Source organism: Labrus bergylta, chromosome 7 (assembly GCF_963930695.1).
Source record: "Labrus bergylta chromosome 7, fLabBer1.1, whole genome shotgun sequence".
Classification (NCBI taxonomy): domain Eukaryota; kingdom Metazoa; phylum Chordata; class Actinopteri; order Labriformes; family Labridae; genus Labrus; species Labrus bergylta.
Genome location: NC_089201.1, coordinates 23,796,580 through 23,814,302, shown reverse-complemented (window position 1 = coordinate 23,814,302; position 17,723 = coordinate 23,796,580). Strand labels below are relative to the sequence as shown.

General features: G+C 42.0%; 1 protein-coding gene across 7 annotated transcripts in view; it reads left to right on the top strand.

The window, feature by feature from the left end:
* Positions 1–17,723, top strand: part of reln (reelin) — a 93,565-nt gene that overhangs the window by 52,575 nt on the left and 23,267 nt on the right. For all 7 annotated transcript variants that reach the window (XM_065957085.1, XM_065957084.1, XM_065957087.1 and 4 more), the window contains exons 5-21: positions 5,206–5,238; positions 5,375–5,453; positions 5,596–5,692; positions 7,358–7,409; positions 8,504–8,612; positions 9,063–9,303; positions 9,606–9,751; positions 11,850–12,001; positions 12,184–12,299; positions 12,844–13,052; positions 13,544–13,672; positions 13,766–13,875; positions 14,027–14,093; positions 14,326–14,559; positions 15,615–15,776; positions 16,429–16,665; positions 16,822–17,014. In XM_065957085.1, coding sequence (XP_065813157.1) covers positions 5,206–5,238; positions 5,375–5,453; positions 5,596–5,692; positions 7,358–7,409; positions 8,504–8,612; positions 9,063–9,303; positions 9,606–9,751; positions 11,850–12,001; positions 12,184–12,299; positions 12,844–13,052; positions 13,544–13,672; positions 13,766–13,875; positions 14,027–14,093; positions 14,326–14,559; positions 15,615–15,776; positions 16,429–16,665; positions 16,822–17,014 — 2,366 coding nt within the window. The remainder of the gene's footprint in view (positions 1–5,205; positions 5,239–5,374; positions 5,454–5,595; positions 5,693–7,357; positions 7,410–8,503; positions 8,613–9,062; positions 9,304–9,605; positions 9,752–11,849; positions 12,002–12,183; positions 12,300–12,843; positions 13,053–13,543; positions 13,673–13,765; positions 13,876–14,026; positions 14,094–14,325; positions 14,560–15,614; positions 15,777–16,428; positions 16,666–16,821; positions 17,015–17,723) is intronic.

The window sequence follows — 17,723 nt, the reverse complement described above, 5'->3', positions numbered from 1 at the left end:
ACTTTTGCTTTTCAGTAACAAAAAGCTTCCCCTCCAAGTTCAGGCAGGGAGGTGTTTGTCTTCAAGTTTTTCTCTCTAAATGAAGCTGAAACCCTTTTGAAGCACAAGAAAGGGCTGGAAGTGTGTGCACGTGTGTGGGAACATGTGTGTTAATTAATCTGTCTAGCAGTTTCTGGCGAATGCCTGGTCCCAGACAATGTGCTCAAACAGTTGTTTCTGCTGTGCCAGCATGCTGCTTCAATCCGCTCCTTCATTCAACTTCCAATTCATCCCTCTAATGTCCCTTTCAGTTGGCTTCGATCAAAAGCACATTACTTTATTCAACCATCAGCACAGAACGAACAATCAAAGTTTTGTTCTTGTGTGTTAAATAAAGAAACTTATGTAACAGAAGTCTGACAAAATCTTTCTGCAACCCAATTAAATACACAATGCAAGAGCATTGCAGTAGGTGGGGCCAAACAGCACACTGCCAAATAGTTGTTACCGTCTATTTAGAGATGCTTATAAGCAGGACGATTGCAAAATGCTAATTCCCGCCAAAGCTTTAAATGACTGCACGTGTATAAACATGGGGCGGCACAGATTTTTAATCGCTACTAAAGATTATAGATGTTTAAAATGTGTGCTCTGCCCAATGAAACTCTATGTGGTAGTCGATTGAACATATATTTAAAAAAAAGGTACACTATCCTTTTTCTAATTTTGTTAGGAGATATTTCATGTTCGCTATGTATATTCTCTTAAAGTAATTTTTGTTCAAATATGATTTTGGCCTTTATAAGCCTTTAATACAGAGAAAGAACAATGGATAAAGTCAGAAATCAGGGAGAGAGAGAGAGAGAGGGAACAACATTCAGAAAAAGAGCTACTAGTCAAATTCAAACCAGAGCCACCTGCTTTCGAGTTATTTTTCTTTAATTGTTTTTCTTTTTACATACTTTTGCTTGACTATGGATATTGTGGAACAGTGGATAGACTCATGAGGCTGCTGCTTCTGTTTGGCCACTTGTTAGAGGCTGGTGAGGGCCAAAAATGTCATTCCCTGTCCAGCACGGGCAGTGGGTGAGTAGTAGGATATACGTTTTTGAAATAAACAATAAAAAAAAGTGATTATCATTTTTGGCCAAAACCATGAAGCCCTGTATGAACCTACATGCAGCTGGATGAAACAGAGGAACGCTCCCGATCCTACTAAGCGACCATAAAATGACTCATTAAGCCCAGAAAAAAATCCAAGTCAGTGAATGTTGAGAGGTGATTTTGGCTTGGTAAAAGATGCCTTTTTCTCCAATGGGTGGAGTGGTTGTGGATGTTGCTGCAGGCCGTCCATCAGCTCTATCTCTTGACAACAGGGCCAGCAGTTCCTGCTTTCTGCACAGCGTCGCCAGGTCCTCTCATTTCCAGTGAGGGGATAAATCAGCTCTTTATGGGCCTGGTCGAGTGCGCTGCACCCCAGATGGATTATTAGAGGGACATATAACTCAAAGAGGCCACTGCTCCCTGAGGGACGCCTGATCACAGTGCATCAGAGGAGGGACAGGTGGCCTCCACTTTTCCACCTCCTTGCCACCCTTCTAGCCAGTATTCAGCCAGCATGCCTGGCTGAATGCTGGCTCGCCTGCAACTCCTCATCGCTCACCAGCAAGAAAAAACCTTGAGATCTCACTATGAATGTTTCCCTCTAGCATCCTGATAATCCCCACTAAATCGCTCTTCCAACGCTTTCCCCCTTTTTCTCTTTCTAATCTTCTTTTGTGGTTTTCTGCATAATGAATTTTCCTATTTTGTCATGTGTTTTTTCCTTGGAATTACCTGACATAGAGCAAGGAGAGAGTTAGTGGAAGAAAAGGCTTTGGGTTTTTTTTAAATCTGTAACACACTGACATCCATCAAATGTTTGCCAAAGAGATGCACACAAAAAGCCTAAAAAAAACATGCAAAATAAGCCCATCCACATGTTTTCAAACACTTTGCACTCTTTACTACTTCTCACCATGTCACTAAAATGGACTTTTCTTTTACCTTACATTCCACCTTCACTGAGAAACACAGGTAGAAGAGATAACTCAGAAATTGGATAATCATGGCGAGTTTTACTTTTGATGGTCTTCTCTCCACTCAACTATGATTATTGTAATGATGCCTGTTGAAACCCACACAAAGGCCCTGTTTTTCAATGGACAGAGCGAAGTGGCTGCATTCTGACCTTGGAGACATTTCCCTCTTTCTGGTTATTGCAGAAGCAAAAAACAATTGCATGCTGCATCCCGGTGAGTCAGTAATTGCAACCACAAGTCAGTTGGTGGCGATGCAACTTCAAACGGGTTTCACGTCTTTCAGGATGTGAGTCAGACAGGGAAAGGAGCAAATGAGAGGAGAACAAGGGAAATTGGAAGGGGTGGGTGCCGTTTACAGGGTGGAGAGTGAAGAGGAGAGAGAGAAGATTAGAGCGAGAAGATGTTGAGAAGGGGGAGAAGATTAAACATGACTTGTGCCCTGCGCTCTTTGTGCTGAGATGTCTGAGTCTGCCAAAGCTTACGCTCATTTAGTCCCCCCTCGGATCACTCCAACCCTGCTCATCAGCACACGTTTGATTTCAGTCCTGATGGGGTTTACTGAGACTTACTTCTTTTTGTTGTTGCTCCTGTTTATGTCCGTGCGTATGTGTGCACACCAGCAAAAATGCACAGAGGGCTGGTCAGCTGTGGAAGGCGAAGCTGTCTGCATGCACTTTTGGGTCTCTCTGTGTGTGTGTGTGTGTGTGTGTGTGTGTGTGTGTGTGTGTGTGTGTGTGTGTGTGTGTGTGTGTGTGTGTGTGTGTGTGTGTATGCATGTCCCCCTGCATGCTTGCGAGAATATAAGCCCTGGCCAGGGAGATACAGGCATTAGCAGAGATGAGCCGCAAATAGAGGAGGCAGTAATTGAAGTCTTTAAGAAAGTGAGAGGGGATTATTCGAAGTGAAATGAGCGCCACTGTCTGCTCCCGATGAGCTGAGGGTGAGGCAGAGAGAGCCGGAATGGGTGCGGATGGAGGGACGGGCGGAGGCAAGAGATAGTGAACGAAAGCAAGTCAGAGGGACAGCAGGAGAGCTTGATGAAGCATGGAGAAAGAAAACTGTAAATGAGGCCTTCTTGGAAGCTTGAAGGGATTATCCCCCCCCCCCCCCCCCCCCCCAAAAAAAAAAAAAAATCTTTTGCCCTTTCTCCAGCCAAGTGGCCTCCCTAGAAAGACTGAGAGCGATTTAAAGGGGTCTGTTTAACAGAGAGAGGGGAGAAGACCGAAGAGAGCAGAATATCAACCAAGCATTTATTACTGTGTGTCAGCTTGAGAGGGTGGATTACCAGGAATTGGGTTTTAGTACATGCTCTTTTAAGGATGAATATGTAAGACACACATGCTCATGCAAACCAAGAAATCAGCTAGATATTTCATTTTTTATTAGCGTAATTCAGAATGTTAATAGGGAACAAGAAACATGAGAGAGCTACACATGCTGGGATTGATAGCTTTTCTAAACATGTTTTAAATCAGTAGACATTGAAGGATTAGAGGGCAAGGAAGGAAGAGAGCAAGAAAGACGCAGAGGAAGGAAGACGGCCCTTTGATCTGCCTTTAATGGGCTCCATCGTCGAGCTCCAGCTATGGTGCTGAGCGTCGGGGCCCACCAGAGCAGTCGCAGCCATTGAACCATCCAGCTCTGTCACACAGGCCACTAAGACTCCGACTTCTACAGTCAGCATGAAACTTTACCACCGCTCTGTGAATAGTAAATCCATTTCCAAAGGCCCAGAATATCGGTCCAATGGGAAGAAATGAGGCCAGCGAACAAAAGTGAAGCTTTAGCTCAAAGTTAAGACATTTGCAGAGCCATTACGGTAGTGAGAAATCTATATTTTATAATCTCTCCTCACTTGGTTTAGGTTCTGTTGTTTATGAGGGGTTTGAGGTGGGATTTCTTAAATATAAGCCCCTGTCTTTGAGGAAGTTGTTGTACCGCTGTATGCTTCAAAAGAAAGTCTTAAGTAACTTGAAATTCAACTTTGGAATAAGTCCTCACTGTGTTATCTTAGTATGTTTTATCAGGTAGGCAGGCTCATCCTGGATGGAGAATACAGTGGTAGATTATACTTCTCCTCTGTCTGGAGTAAGGCTGTCTTTATAAAGACTCAGAGCAGAATACAGAAGCTCAGAGGGATTGAAGAATGACAGTGAGATTAAAGGTTAAAGCCACTGTGTCACTCAACATTGAATGATCATGGAAAGTTAAACTAAATTCTACAGTATAGGTTGCAGCATAAACTCTGAAAAATGTCCCAACATTTGAAAACAAAGATGTGCAAATTGATAGGATTTTCTTCCTGGCTAAATCCTTGATGTACAGCGTGGAAGTGCTCAAGTTTAATAATCACCTGCTACTCTCTTTTGGAGAGCAAATCTGAGTAAGTTAATGACATCCACTGGCCTGCATGATTTGTGACACCTTTCTTGTGTCTTCAATGTTCAGTGCCCCCCTTACAAGTAATCTATTAGAAATGTTTCACTGATTCATTTGGTTTTCATCCATCTTTATAGGCCAAGTGCCTATCTGCAACTTTATGTCATTTAGCTAAAGTTTAAGTTCTGCAATGTGTTCTCAGTGATTAAGTTCGAGCCAGTGTGTGTTTTTTTTTAAACAATGTTTGATTCATTAAGTCCTAACACTCACTAGCCCTCTATTCACCTCCCCTCTCTTCTCCGAGTTATGTTTCCCCTGGGAGAGATTGATGGTTGAGTGTGTTAGCAAGGCAGTGGCCACAGATTACAGCACACAATCGCCTCTGGGGAGGATGGCGGTTAATTGGCATTGAACCGTTAATCACGGCCGCACGGCCTTTCATTACTGAAAGGAATTAACATCAGCAGCCTAGAGACTGCAGCCATGGCCTGCCAGGACACCAAGAAAGTTTGTCTCACTCCGAGAAGATTTAAGAATGGGCCCGTTCAAGTGCACTCACTGACTTTTACACTCTTTATTTATGCAATTAAAAAAGCAAAACTTTACAGATATGAAAAGTCTCTGATGTCTGTACATTAACTTTTAGTATTGTATTAACACAAATGTTCTTTCAAAATGTCTAAAAGTTAAGCTCAGGATTGGCATCAGACAGGTACGATTCAGGATGTCACCACTGTGTAACTAACAATATTTTGTTTCCTATTAGCTCCAACAGAGTCCCCGTTGAGGCCTAGTCTTGGTGAGTCAGCACTCACTGCTTGCCTTTCTTTCTTTTCCTATGATATAATAATTACATAGGTAATTACATCATGAAAAGACATAATATCACACAGGTTGTGTTTAACTGTGAGCATATGGTGTATGTGTTTGTTTAGTGGAGCTCCATGGGAAACATGCTGTGCTGCGTGACGACTTTGACTCCAACCTCCAAGGAGAGCTGGACCCGAGCATCTGGTAGGTGAAAAGGTTACAACTGCTCTTGTAGTTTAAGGGTGTGGTGGCTGAATTTGAATCTTCTGTGCTCTCCAATAAAAACGATTTGCTTTTGTTCGAACTCTCTTTCTTTTCTTCTTTTTCTCATCTCCTCTCTGTGCAGGTCTGAGTGCAGTAACTGTGAGGTGGGAGAGCAGTGTGGTGTGCTGATGCATGGCAGAGCGGTCACATTCTGTGAGCCTTTTGGAGAGCGAGAGCTGGTAAGTGCCATGTTCAACCACACTGTGACCACTGTACATTTTATGGCCCATTGACCATACATTCAAACCAACTACTGTGGAGCCACAACCCCAACTTGAGTAAGTGCACACTGGCTGTAACCACTGCAAAACAAGATGATTAAACTTCTGTTTTGCCAAATTAACAACAAAAAAGTTGTTTCTTATTTTTAGCAATAATTTGCCTGTTGGAAATCAATTAAGGAATAAAAAAATACCTTTGGCATCAAAACAAAAAACGCATTCTGCAAATTCACTATTATTTGTCAAGTTCAAAGTGAGAGTAAAATAGAAGGAAGAAATCCAAAGCAATGATGTGCACCTCCTCAGAATAAGCAGTGCTAGATGAGACACAGATGTTTTGTCTGCATGCATGAGGTTCGGCTTGACTAAACAAAAACAATTGAATACAAACTTAGAGCCAGTATCTTTCGTTATTTTAATATATTCCCCATTTTTGGGTTTAAGCAAAAGAATGCTGAATCTGTTCCAGTCATATTGAGTGCAAATAAAGGACTCATTCAGTGCAGTTTATTAACCATTATATGAAACTGTATTTGTCTGAGGCACAGGATGAAATAGACTGATACACACAATAAAAAAGACAACAAATTTTTATCATACATACTTTATGAAGAACATAAAGTGAAGTGGTTTGTTCATCTTATATATTATCAATCTAATCAAACTTACCGTGATAATGTATAACTTAAAATTAAAACATCATTACGAGGATCCTGCTGGTCAGAGATTGACATCAGATGGATCTGTTGGATAACTGTGTGTCTCTTGATCTGTTTGTTCCATTTTGTTAACAGATTATAAACATCTGTATAACTTGTACAGTTAAGTCTTCTTACATCTTACATCTTTTTCCACTTTACTGAAAACATAACTGGAGCTGTTTTAGCTCAAACTAACCTCTCAGATCACTGCAGGTCAGCTGTTGAGAATAGTATGGATAATGTCTGTTTTGAAAGAAAAATGAAAAACATATGGACCACAAATGACTGACATACCATGAACATTATACAATAACGCACAGTAGCATAAGGACAGTAAGAAACCATCACTGTGAAACACACACATATTCCAGCACACACTCATAATGGTTCATCAGAAATGAATACATGTATGCCTTCATTCTATCTCTACAAAGTTGATTTCAGACTGTTTACTCTGTTGAAAAGATTAAAGCAGTCAGCAGCAGAGAAGTGTTTAGAATCACATTTTTCTGTGTGCTTCTCTGATAAGCATTTGCTTTGTCTCTCAGTCCTCCAAATGTCTGATTCAGCTGCCTGGCAGCGCTTCTGTCAAGTGCAACAAGCGTACACGTCCAGAAACATAGAAGAGAGGGTTGCCAGTGCAACAAAGTGAACAAATACACAGCCATAATAATTTAGTTTTCCTAAGTCTGTCTATCTCTGTCACTCATACATACACAAACCTGCACATAAATACAATACACACAAGGTTGTCTCACTCTTGCAGTGATAAAAAATGTCCTCAAAATGGTTCAAAACACTTGATAGATGTGGTCACATGCATAAAATAACGTTTCTTTGTGTAACAAATGATATAAAAAAGATCTCAAACTGGGTTAACTATCAATATTATTTCAAACTTTGCCTTGTGTTTCTTTCCCAGACAACTGTAGCTCTCAACACCAGCACTGCTTCAGTCCTGCAGTTTGCCCTGGGTGAGTTTAAAATCCCCACATGCTTTGCAAACAATGCCTACGTATTTTGTGTAACAGGCTAATGTGTAAGACCCTCTGTTTGAATATCCGTTGTGCAGTAGAATCCATTGTCATCCTCAGGAAATAGGCCTTTAACATGTCAGTAATTCAACTGGTACACACTGTATATGTGTGTTTCTTCCTCGATCTCTTTGCTCTGCCTCTCCTATCATAATAATGAATGATTTACACTATTCTTGAAAGACACCCTGAAGGCCATTGCAGAGTTTTTAGAGGTGTTCCATTTTTCATGTCCATTACATGCTTCCGCCAGTTCTCATGGGAACACGTCAGGGAGGAAAATAACAGTGCATTCTCAGCAACAACCCCTCTGACCTTGGCCCTCCTGTACTTCTCTTTTGCTCTCATGTTCCATCCCTCGTTCTGTCTGGCCTCACTCTAATTTGCAGGTCATTTATATGCGTTTTTGATGCTCGACAGCAAAGTGGTTGCAGGTTGATGCACAGCTGTACTTAGTTGGGATGGAGCAGCACGGCAGGACACTGACGGGACATGGAAGCTGCACACCAAGTGGCATTGTGGGAGAAGGGTGGGAGTCAGGGATTCGAGGGGCAGGGGGTTCGGACAACTGGGTTAACCTGCTTCCTCCATTAGCCGCCTTTGACCCTGCCAGCTCTCAAAGCATGCACACTAACACACATTTTAAGCTTGGCAAAAATAGGATGATCCCACAAAACTTAACCCAGAAATACATTAACATACTCTAGAGTTAACTAGAGTGTCTTTGTTCAGCATTTCTCTTCTGATCAGTTCTGCCCAACCCCTTCTGTCAGCCCTGTTAAGCTGCTGATCTTTTAGTTCCACCATGACCGCACTTTGAACATAATTTTCCACTTGACTAAGTGAGGGAATGTGGGAGCAATCAGTCAGAAGAAGCCACCATGTCAGACCTCAGGGTACACCAAGGATCATTGCCCAGCTGATATAATTTAACAGTTGTTAAAGGAAAGTAGCTAACTCAGTTTCAGCTGTCAATCTACAGGAGTGTGTTAACATTCATATATCTGTCCTCTGTGCGTGTTTCTATTCCCTAGGCTCAGGCTCCTGTCGGTTCAGTTACTCAGACCCCAGCATCACTGTGTCATACAGCCTAAGTGGTAACACCAACACCTCAGATGACTGGATCACACTGGAGAAGATCAGGTCTCTCTCTCTCTCTCTCTCTCTCTCCTCTTCTTCCTTCTTCCTCATCCATCCCACAGTCCCTCCATCTGTTATGAACACCCGCCCTCTCTTTTTTCCCTCATTCACACCTCCCCCTCTTAATTTGTCATTCCTCTCCTGTTTGCATCTCTATGATCCCCCTGATTTTCATCCCTCTATCCCTCCCGCTTCTGCTTGGATAAATACAGTCATAATGTATTAATAATTTGTCTAACTACAATAAGACTCATTCTTAAAATTTGCTTTGTTTCCCCCTTGCTTCACTTCAAAATGAATGCACACAATTCCCCTACCTATTTGACCATTTCGGCCTCATTTTAATGACTGAAGAAATGTTTTAATGCATTAAACTGCAACATGTTATTATTCATCAGCCGCTACACATGTGTTCACCAAGACACTAATGTTGTTTACATTCCTCTCCTCCAGAGCCCCTACCAACAGCAGCACTGTCGTCCACCTGCTTCCCTTGCCACATAAATCTAGGAATGATGGTGTTCGTCTCCGTTGGTCTCAGGAGGCCCCACAAGGCCCTGAAGGCTACGAGTCCTGCTGGGGACTGGACAACGTGCTGCTGGTAAATGCTGCACACAAAGCGCCCCTCATGGAGGACAATCTCGACCCTCCAGATACTGCCAACTGGCTCTTCTTCCCTGGAGCTACCGTCAAGGTATAGTGATAACTAAGAAAATATATATTGAATCTCCACTTTACAAGTTGATTTCCTATACAAAGGTTTATAGCCCTATATCTTGGAATATGATAGATTGTGTATTGACCAATCATATCAGTTTAGAAACAAACTTTCTCTCACTGAACGGCAGAATTTTACATGTTAAAGCACAATAGAAATCGTACTTTCAGCAGTTTCTACATGAAAGGAGTTCCAATTTCCAAAATATTTTCACAAGAAACCCATTTTTTTAATTTGTGACTGATTTCATGTTTCACACCTGTGTTCCTATTGGACAGCATGCCTGTCAGTCTGAGGGCAATGCCCTGTATTTCCACGGTGGTGAAGGAGTTGGCCAAAGCTTTGCCTCCACCAGAGACGTTGACCTTCATCGTGAGGAGGGAAGAAGCTACTGGGAAGAAGACTTTGAAAGCGCCCCCTCAAAGTAAGTCAGTATAATTGTCCCATAGTTTCTCCAACCTCCTTACTGGATCATTTTAACCAAATCCTTGTATCTTAAATCAGTTGGGAAGTAAAGTTTTATTCTGTTTCACCTCTTAAATATGCAATGACATAGTGCTTTATAAGTGCACATAAAACTAATATTGTAAAAAACAATTAAGAAATTATAGGTAAAGGTTAAACTGGACTATTAAAACAAAATACACTACAAACAAAATGCATGGGAGTAATACATTGTTAAAACGCCAATGAGTAGATTTACAGGTTTATATGCTTTTAAAAAAGGTTTAATGTGCCCGGCAGACCTGATACTGAGGGGGAGTTTGTTCCACAGAAATAAAGGTATAAGAGTAAAACGTAATGTTATACCAGACCTGAAACAAAACTCTGTCATGATCTTAAAAGGCCAACATGTAAAAAAAAAAGAGCCAAATACAAAGGAATTTAGGTAGCCAAAAATAATGTGAAATATAATAATGGATGAAGGGTCATCTGTCACTTGTCATATGCCGGGGTGCGACAAGCAGCAGGTTGCATAAGTATAAGTCAGGCCTGCAGGCTTACACAGGTTAATGCCATACCTCTGACTGCTACATAGACAGCACTCCATCTGTTCAGAGTTAGACACATACACACAATCCCACAGTGGATCGCAGACAGCAAGGAAACACTGTCAGAAGCACTGCAAGAGGTCGAGAGATGAAAGAGGAGAGATGATCGATAGTGTTGCTGCCAGAGAGTAATTAACAGCACTCATGCACCAGGTCTGTCAGTACAATTTTCCATGTATGAAAAAGGGCCTTAAGCAGAGGTTTGTTTCTACGGGGAGCCTGCACCCTCACTGCTTTCAGCTGCATGCCAACATACTGCACTGCATGCTAACTCTCACCCTTGAGGTTTCATGGGCTAACACATGAGTGAGGTAGAGAGGAAGAAGTTTTTCTGGTGGTTAATTCTCTACTCTGTGTGTAGTGTCATTTTACTCAACACTGGCTTTGAAAGAGGCAGTGTCGCTTATATTCTGCATGGTGCAAAATACAGCGGAACAGGTGGGGGGTGAGGGGGAGAAGAATGCAGGAGAGAGAAAGAGAGATGACATACTGAGTTAACTTCTGTCAGTGCTAATGAGGATCCTCTCTCCACTGTGCACAAATATGTGTCTGCATGTGTGTGTGTGACGATGCATGTGTAAGTCCTCTTCCAGGTGATTTATGCCATATTCCTGGCATAGAGAGTTTGTTTACCGGCAAGGTGTGAAATACGGCAAGTGCCTACTGACTTCAGTAATACTCCAGGGGAAGATGTATAAGAGGCAATCTATAAACACAAGTGCGCTCTTCACGTCTACACTTGTGTTTATGTATTCTGATAGTTAGTAAGGTCGCATTTCGGGGTTGCTTTTCTTTATTTTCTGTAAAACACATGATGTTACATGGCGAAGTTTCAAATAATGAGGTAAACAAAGGTAAAATATTTCCTGTTAGCAAAAAGCTTATGCATCGGACTTCACTTCATACTTTTTCCTTTCTGCCGCAAGCTGACAGCTTGTCACAAAAAAGTTTACCCTGAGCCGAAAGCCTGTCGAACTAAACAATTTAAATTTTAAATGTACATACACAAACTCTCAAAACAGCAAGCAGTAGCAGGCATTTAAAGTATTCCAGCATTCAAATAACCTACAGAGGATTGCTCTATACGCTCATTTGGGGACTCGTAGAACAGATACTACTAAAGTTCAGCACATTTCCCTCACATAGAACTATTACTGGAAACATGCTTATAAATACATGGGGTAATTAAAAGACTAAATCCAGTTTAACCTTTTTTTCCTTAATTATTTACTCCTCATTAATAGTTGTTGTTAAATTTGATCTAACCGTTGAAAGATGAGCCACCAACCACTAAATATTTTCATGAGTTAAACATCATGTGGAATGCTTGCTTGAATGTTTGTTTCTTTAAAATGATATGTATTTGTTTAAATGCCTCTTAGAATTCAGACGCAACTTATTGTCTGAAATAAATGTAGCTTTTAAAAAAACTTTATACACCAGCCCTCCCTGTCTTTTATTTTCATCCAGCTGGGACATTGAAGGAGCTGTCTATGGGACCCAGTGTGGAGAAATTGAGTCGGGCTTAGCTCTGGTGTTTGAGAGTGAAGGACGGAGGAAGGTGTGCACGCCATACCTCGACACCACATCCTACGGAAACCTTCGCTTCCACTTCACCATGGGTAGAGGAAACCTTCCATCCATAATACATCGTGATGTATTTGTTATTGATGTTAGCAACAATAGCTTCATTTTATATACTGATAAGTACACAGCCTCAATCTTTATGGTCCATTTATGACTATGTTTTCCACTTGTGTATTCTACAACATGAACACATTAGTAAGGGTGTGTTTGTTTTAAGGTGGTGGTGACTGTGATCCAGGAGAGTCCCATGAGAACGATGTGATTGTGTTTGGAAGGTCTGAAGGACGGAGGGAGCGCGTGGTGCTCGACACTCTTCCATACTCTTCTTACAGGGTAGGAGATGTACACAACATTTTTACATAAAAGAACATACTCTCTAAAACAAAAATCTTTTCTTACTTGAATGATATAATTATTTGTGAGACAGTCATTGAATGATTTAATGATTAAGAATGTGGGGCTATTTAGATTGCAAAATGATTTTTAATGATTTCGCCATTATTATAATTATGATAAAGGACCTTTAAGTATTTCCTTCCTTATTGTTACATTTTTCATGCTTGGAGTGCCTGGTTTCCCCCCCCCCCCCCCCTTTTTGTGTGGATCATTTAACCCATTCCTTAAAAAAAAGTGACTATTACATTTCCCCAGCCTGTCGTCCATAATGTGCTCTTGCTATTGTTGTCTTATGATAGATATATGTATATGTGATCTTTGTAGCAGTTAAGGGATCATTATTTTTCGACATGGAGGACAAAATAAGCATTTTGCAGATCTCATTTTGAGCTGCAGGAAAATGTGTTGGCTACCCTCCCTTATTTTCCAAATATTTGTCTGGTCTGTTGTATTCATTATTCCTCTGCTTTTCCAATCTCAGACTCCTGCAGTGGTATCTGTAGGGCTGCCCACTGAGTTACAAACACCAGTTACTCAGTTCTGCCTGGAGCAGCGATCACATGGAGGTGCCAACCGCCACGTGTGGGCCGTGGACTTCATGCAGCTGCTCCCTGTGCTGCCTGGAACTCACACACATGTTGCCCAGTTCTCCATCAACCTGGGCTGTGGCTCTTACCAGCCTGCCAACAGGTGTGACACATTTTAAAACTAGGTTAGGCTTTCATGTGGAAATATTGCCACATTTTAAGTCAAATCAAAAGGTTGGCTTCAACAAAGGAGACCTTTACCAACTAAGGCATCCCAAATGGATGAGAGAATGGTAACAGGTGCACACAGGATACGAAACATAATGGTTTGATGCCTCTTAACAGCAGCCACTAGAGAAAGCTGAACTCAATCGGTGTCTCAGCAATAAGTAATGTGAGTTCACAGAGTTTTTGTAGATCATGTTACACATTTTTCTGTGTATTAAGATCCTCAAGGTTAGAAACTGTTCGTGTTATTTGAAGCGGCTTTTGTATCAAATGTCTTACCATACAGGGGATAACGATATAAGCTTTACAGTGGAATCTCAGAAGACTGGCAGACACTCTTGTTTTATTCTTTTTTCATTCCAAAGTATTCACTGATACAAATACTGGTAATATACATGTTAAAATGTTGATGTTTTATTCCATTAGCGTAAGTCTGGAGTTTTCCACCAACCAGGGCCGCTCCTGGTCTCTGCTCCACACTGAGTGTCTGCCAGAGCTCTGCACTGGACCCCATCTACCTCACAGCACCGTATACTCCTCTGACAACTACAGCGGGTAGGAATGAATCTGCAACTGTTTGTGCATGACAGTGCATGTATTTACTGTATATCAATGTTGGTACAAACATATTTCATTTCGTCTCGCTAGGTGGACCAGAATCTCCATCCCTCTGCCCAACGCTGCCCTGACAGAGACAACAAGGTTCCGCTGGAAACAATCTGGCGCTGGAGTGGGCAACATGTGGGCCATAGACAACGGTTAGTAAGCCTGAAAAACCTCCTCTGTGCAGGTCCCAACCTACAAAATATACTGTCTTTGTGTTCAGCTACCTATGCAACAGCTGACTTCTTTTGCACAAGTTAAAACCTTTATTGTGAAATTAAATGAATATCCTGTGTTTTGCATTAGTGTATATGGGTCCAGCCTGTCTTCGTTTCTGCTCTGGGAGAGGACATTGTTCTCGCACTGGCTGCAAGTAAGGATCTTCTTTTTATTTAACCAAATAAATCCAATGTCCCCCACGAAAAAAAAGATTCTGCTCATGATCCACCGTGTGCCTTGCTGCACCATTCACCATTCAAGATTAATCAAATTGTTTTATGGTTATGATTTATTAATGGACTCTCATTATCTCTGTCTTCTTTTTCTCATTTATACCCTTCACTGTTTTTCATTTCTCTTCGTACCTCTCCTCTCCTGTCTCCCAGATGTGATCCAGGCTTCAGTGGTCCAGCCTGTGAGCTTGCCTCCCAGACCTTCCCGGCTTTTCTGTCAGAGGGTTTCTCCAGCCCACGCCTCTCCTCCTACCACAGCTTTTCCTCTCTTCGCGGGGCTGAGGTCAGCTTCGGCTGTGGGGTGCTGGCCAGCGGCAAGGCCCTTGTTTTCAACAGGGACAGCAGGAGACACTTGGTCACCGCCCCGCTAGACAGTTCCCAGGCCAGGTAATGAAAGTCTCAAAAAGGAGCAGATCATGGATGTAAAAACAAAAACTTGATAAATTCCTATACACTCAAAAACTGCCCAAACACTTACATGTTACGCATGCTAACAGGCAGATTCTGATTCTGCTGATTTCGCCACCTTTGGATTAGTTTGTTAAGCAAACTTCTTACTTCTGATTTATTCTGCAACTCTTCCATCCAGTCAGCTATCCATTCTCCTCCTTCATCAATAACTCTTTCCATCATAATATATGCTGGGAGATGGATTGTGATCATGGGCAGGACTGCAGATGAGAGGAGAGGATGAAAATGTGAGGGGGAAAGATAGAGAGGGAGCGATGAAGTTAGATATGGCATCTGTGTTAGATTGATTATGCCTGTTGCGGCTCTCTGTGTGCCACCTGATGGCCATATTTAATGCCAGTTTCCTGGCTGATTGAGTGAACAGCTGCCTGGAAGAGGAAACTGCAGCACAATTGGAAGCACAGATCAGACAAGGACAGAGAGTGCTGGGGGGGGGGGGGGGGGGGTGTGACTGGCAGCCAAAGATAGATGATGGAAATTGTAATAAATTTAACATTAGTATTGATGATAGTGTGTCGGCCAAAACATAAATGAACTTGTAAGAGGACAAAACTGTTCTAGAGGTATGTACAGTCAACATGGATATGAACTCTGACTCTCATTCACTCTTTCTTTCCCTCCACCTTCTCTCATCTAATTTTGTCCTCATTCGTTTAATCATCTCATCCATCATCCTGCCACCTCCCTCCCACCTCTCTGCTCTGCATGACTGTCTGTTTATCTACCCTTTTACCCCTCTCTCTCTCTCTCTCTCTCACCTCTACTTCCTGACCACAATCTTGGTCACCTCACTATTTCTTCTCATTTATCAACCTGCCCTTTCCCTTTTTTTTTTCTGTGTCATTTAAAAAAATAAATAAATCACCATGTCTTTCCCGAGTTCTACCTTCCTCTCTCATTCTCTCTCCACAACTGACCCTACTTATTCTGCTTCTTATTTTCTGCCCTCCTCTTGCTTCTTTTCTCTACAGGTACCTACAGTTTACCCTTCGCCTGGGCAGCCGCAGCACTTTGAGCTCATGTCCAGCTCCCGACCAGCCAGGGGAGGGTGTCCTGCTTCATTACTCCTCAGACAACGGCATCACCTGGACGCTGCTGCAGCACTACGCGTACCAAGGCTTCCATGAGCCAAGGTAGCGCTGATGTTTATAGGTTTAATGCTTATGATTCCTCAGAGACTCTATAACTCCATTAACACATACATTTGCGGTGCTAATGGTGTGCTGGAGGTGTACGCCACTGGGACCCATTGAGTCAGTTAGTGCCATCTATGTGTGTAATGAAGACAAAGTGGGCTGGGTTCCAGCTGTTCAGGCTGGGTCTCAGAGCTCTTCATCAGTACTAGGAAGGTCAACTGGAGCGGGTGAGTCAGGGACAACTACAACCAGAGTCTTTAACCTGCAGGTGTAAGCGCAGGTTGTTACTGTATGTTTGAAGAAAACAGCTTGATAAAGGTCACTTTTAACAAAGACAAAAGATGTGTTGATGACAGATTGAGATATAAGACATTGCAAATGACAATAGATGGTTTTTTCGTGAACTGTTGTCATAATGACCATCTGCATGGTGTAAGAATCTATTGACAATTGCCCAAGTGTACGGTATTTATGAACAACAGACTGTGAATATGTGGGCTTTAATTCTGAGTCACAGTTTAGTCAGCTTGTGTGATTAATTCCTACTAAAATGTTTGCCATTATACCATCACTAAAACTGTGCAGTTGTAACATGGGCAGAATTAGATGTCAATAGAGTTCAGTAAATAATCTCTTTCCCACCAACCAGGATTGTGTCAGTTGAGCTCCCAACTGGCGCTCGCAAGTTTGGTGTGCAGTTCCGCTGGTGGCAGCCATACCACTCAGGTCGTGGGCACGATGTGTGGGCCGTGGATGAAATCAGCATGACCTCTGTGCTGTTCAACACCATAAGTCTCGACTTCAGCAACGTGCTAGATGTTACCCAGAGTCTTGGATTCTATCTTGGCCATGTCCAGCCCTACTGCCAGCATGACTGGACCCTCAGGTAGGAAACCTAAAGTACCTATAATATAAAAGTTATAACTTGGCATTGGCATTTCAGTGCCTTTGGTTTTAGTTTCTTTTTAGTGAAAGCGACTCATAGAATTCTGCGTAATAACTTACACTGTGATGTTCACTCTTCCTCCACACTGTGCTCTAGCTTCTCCGGTGAGCCCAGCCCTGGCTCTAGTATCCGCTATGTGGAAACTCAGTCAATGCAGATCGGAGCGTCCTACAGTCTCCAGTTCTCATTGGTCATGGGCTGTGGTCGTGAACCCTCCCCTCACATTGACACTCAGGTTCGCTTGGAGTTCTCCACCAACCACGGCCTCACTTGGCATTTGGTGAAAGAGGTAAGCAGATAAAAAAAGTATCGGCTTTGTTTCACATGTGAAGGAATTAGTACTTACAGTTTTCACAGCCTGCAGCCCACCTTTTTTTTTTATCATGAAAACTTGTAGAAGTCATCCTTGAGAGACCCAAGGAAAAATATAATTTATTTATGATCATGAATATTAATTTACCAATTAAAGCCTCAGTTAGAGTGTGTAAATGAGAGTAAATAATGAGAGTCTTTAAATGTGGCACTTTTTTTTTCAGATGAGAAATTATCGCAATTACTTTTTTTAATGTCCTGCTATTAGCGAATCCATGGCAATACTTGAATCAGCAAGCAGATTATCCTCCCATGATTCAACAAAGATTTTCTGTGATCACAACTGGCTCATAAATATTCATGAAGCACCAAAGTATCTGCCAAGATTGTATTGCTTTTGGAATTGAATAGGCTGTAATGATTCCTCCATCATTGAATCTTCTCTAATTCTCCCATGTGTGTGAATCTGCAGTCATCTGGCAAGTGCAGAATGTAACTCACAAAATGTCCTATACTGTTAATCCTTGCTTCTCTTCCAGTGCTCAAGGTCAGAGATAACATAATCCTGGGTTGCCTTTTGAATGCGTATTCTGTGGGGCAGGGTGATGGTTTTTCTGAGGAAGAACTCTTCCCCGAAAAAATCTAAACCAATGAATCAAAAGCTTGTACGAATTATATATAATCAA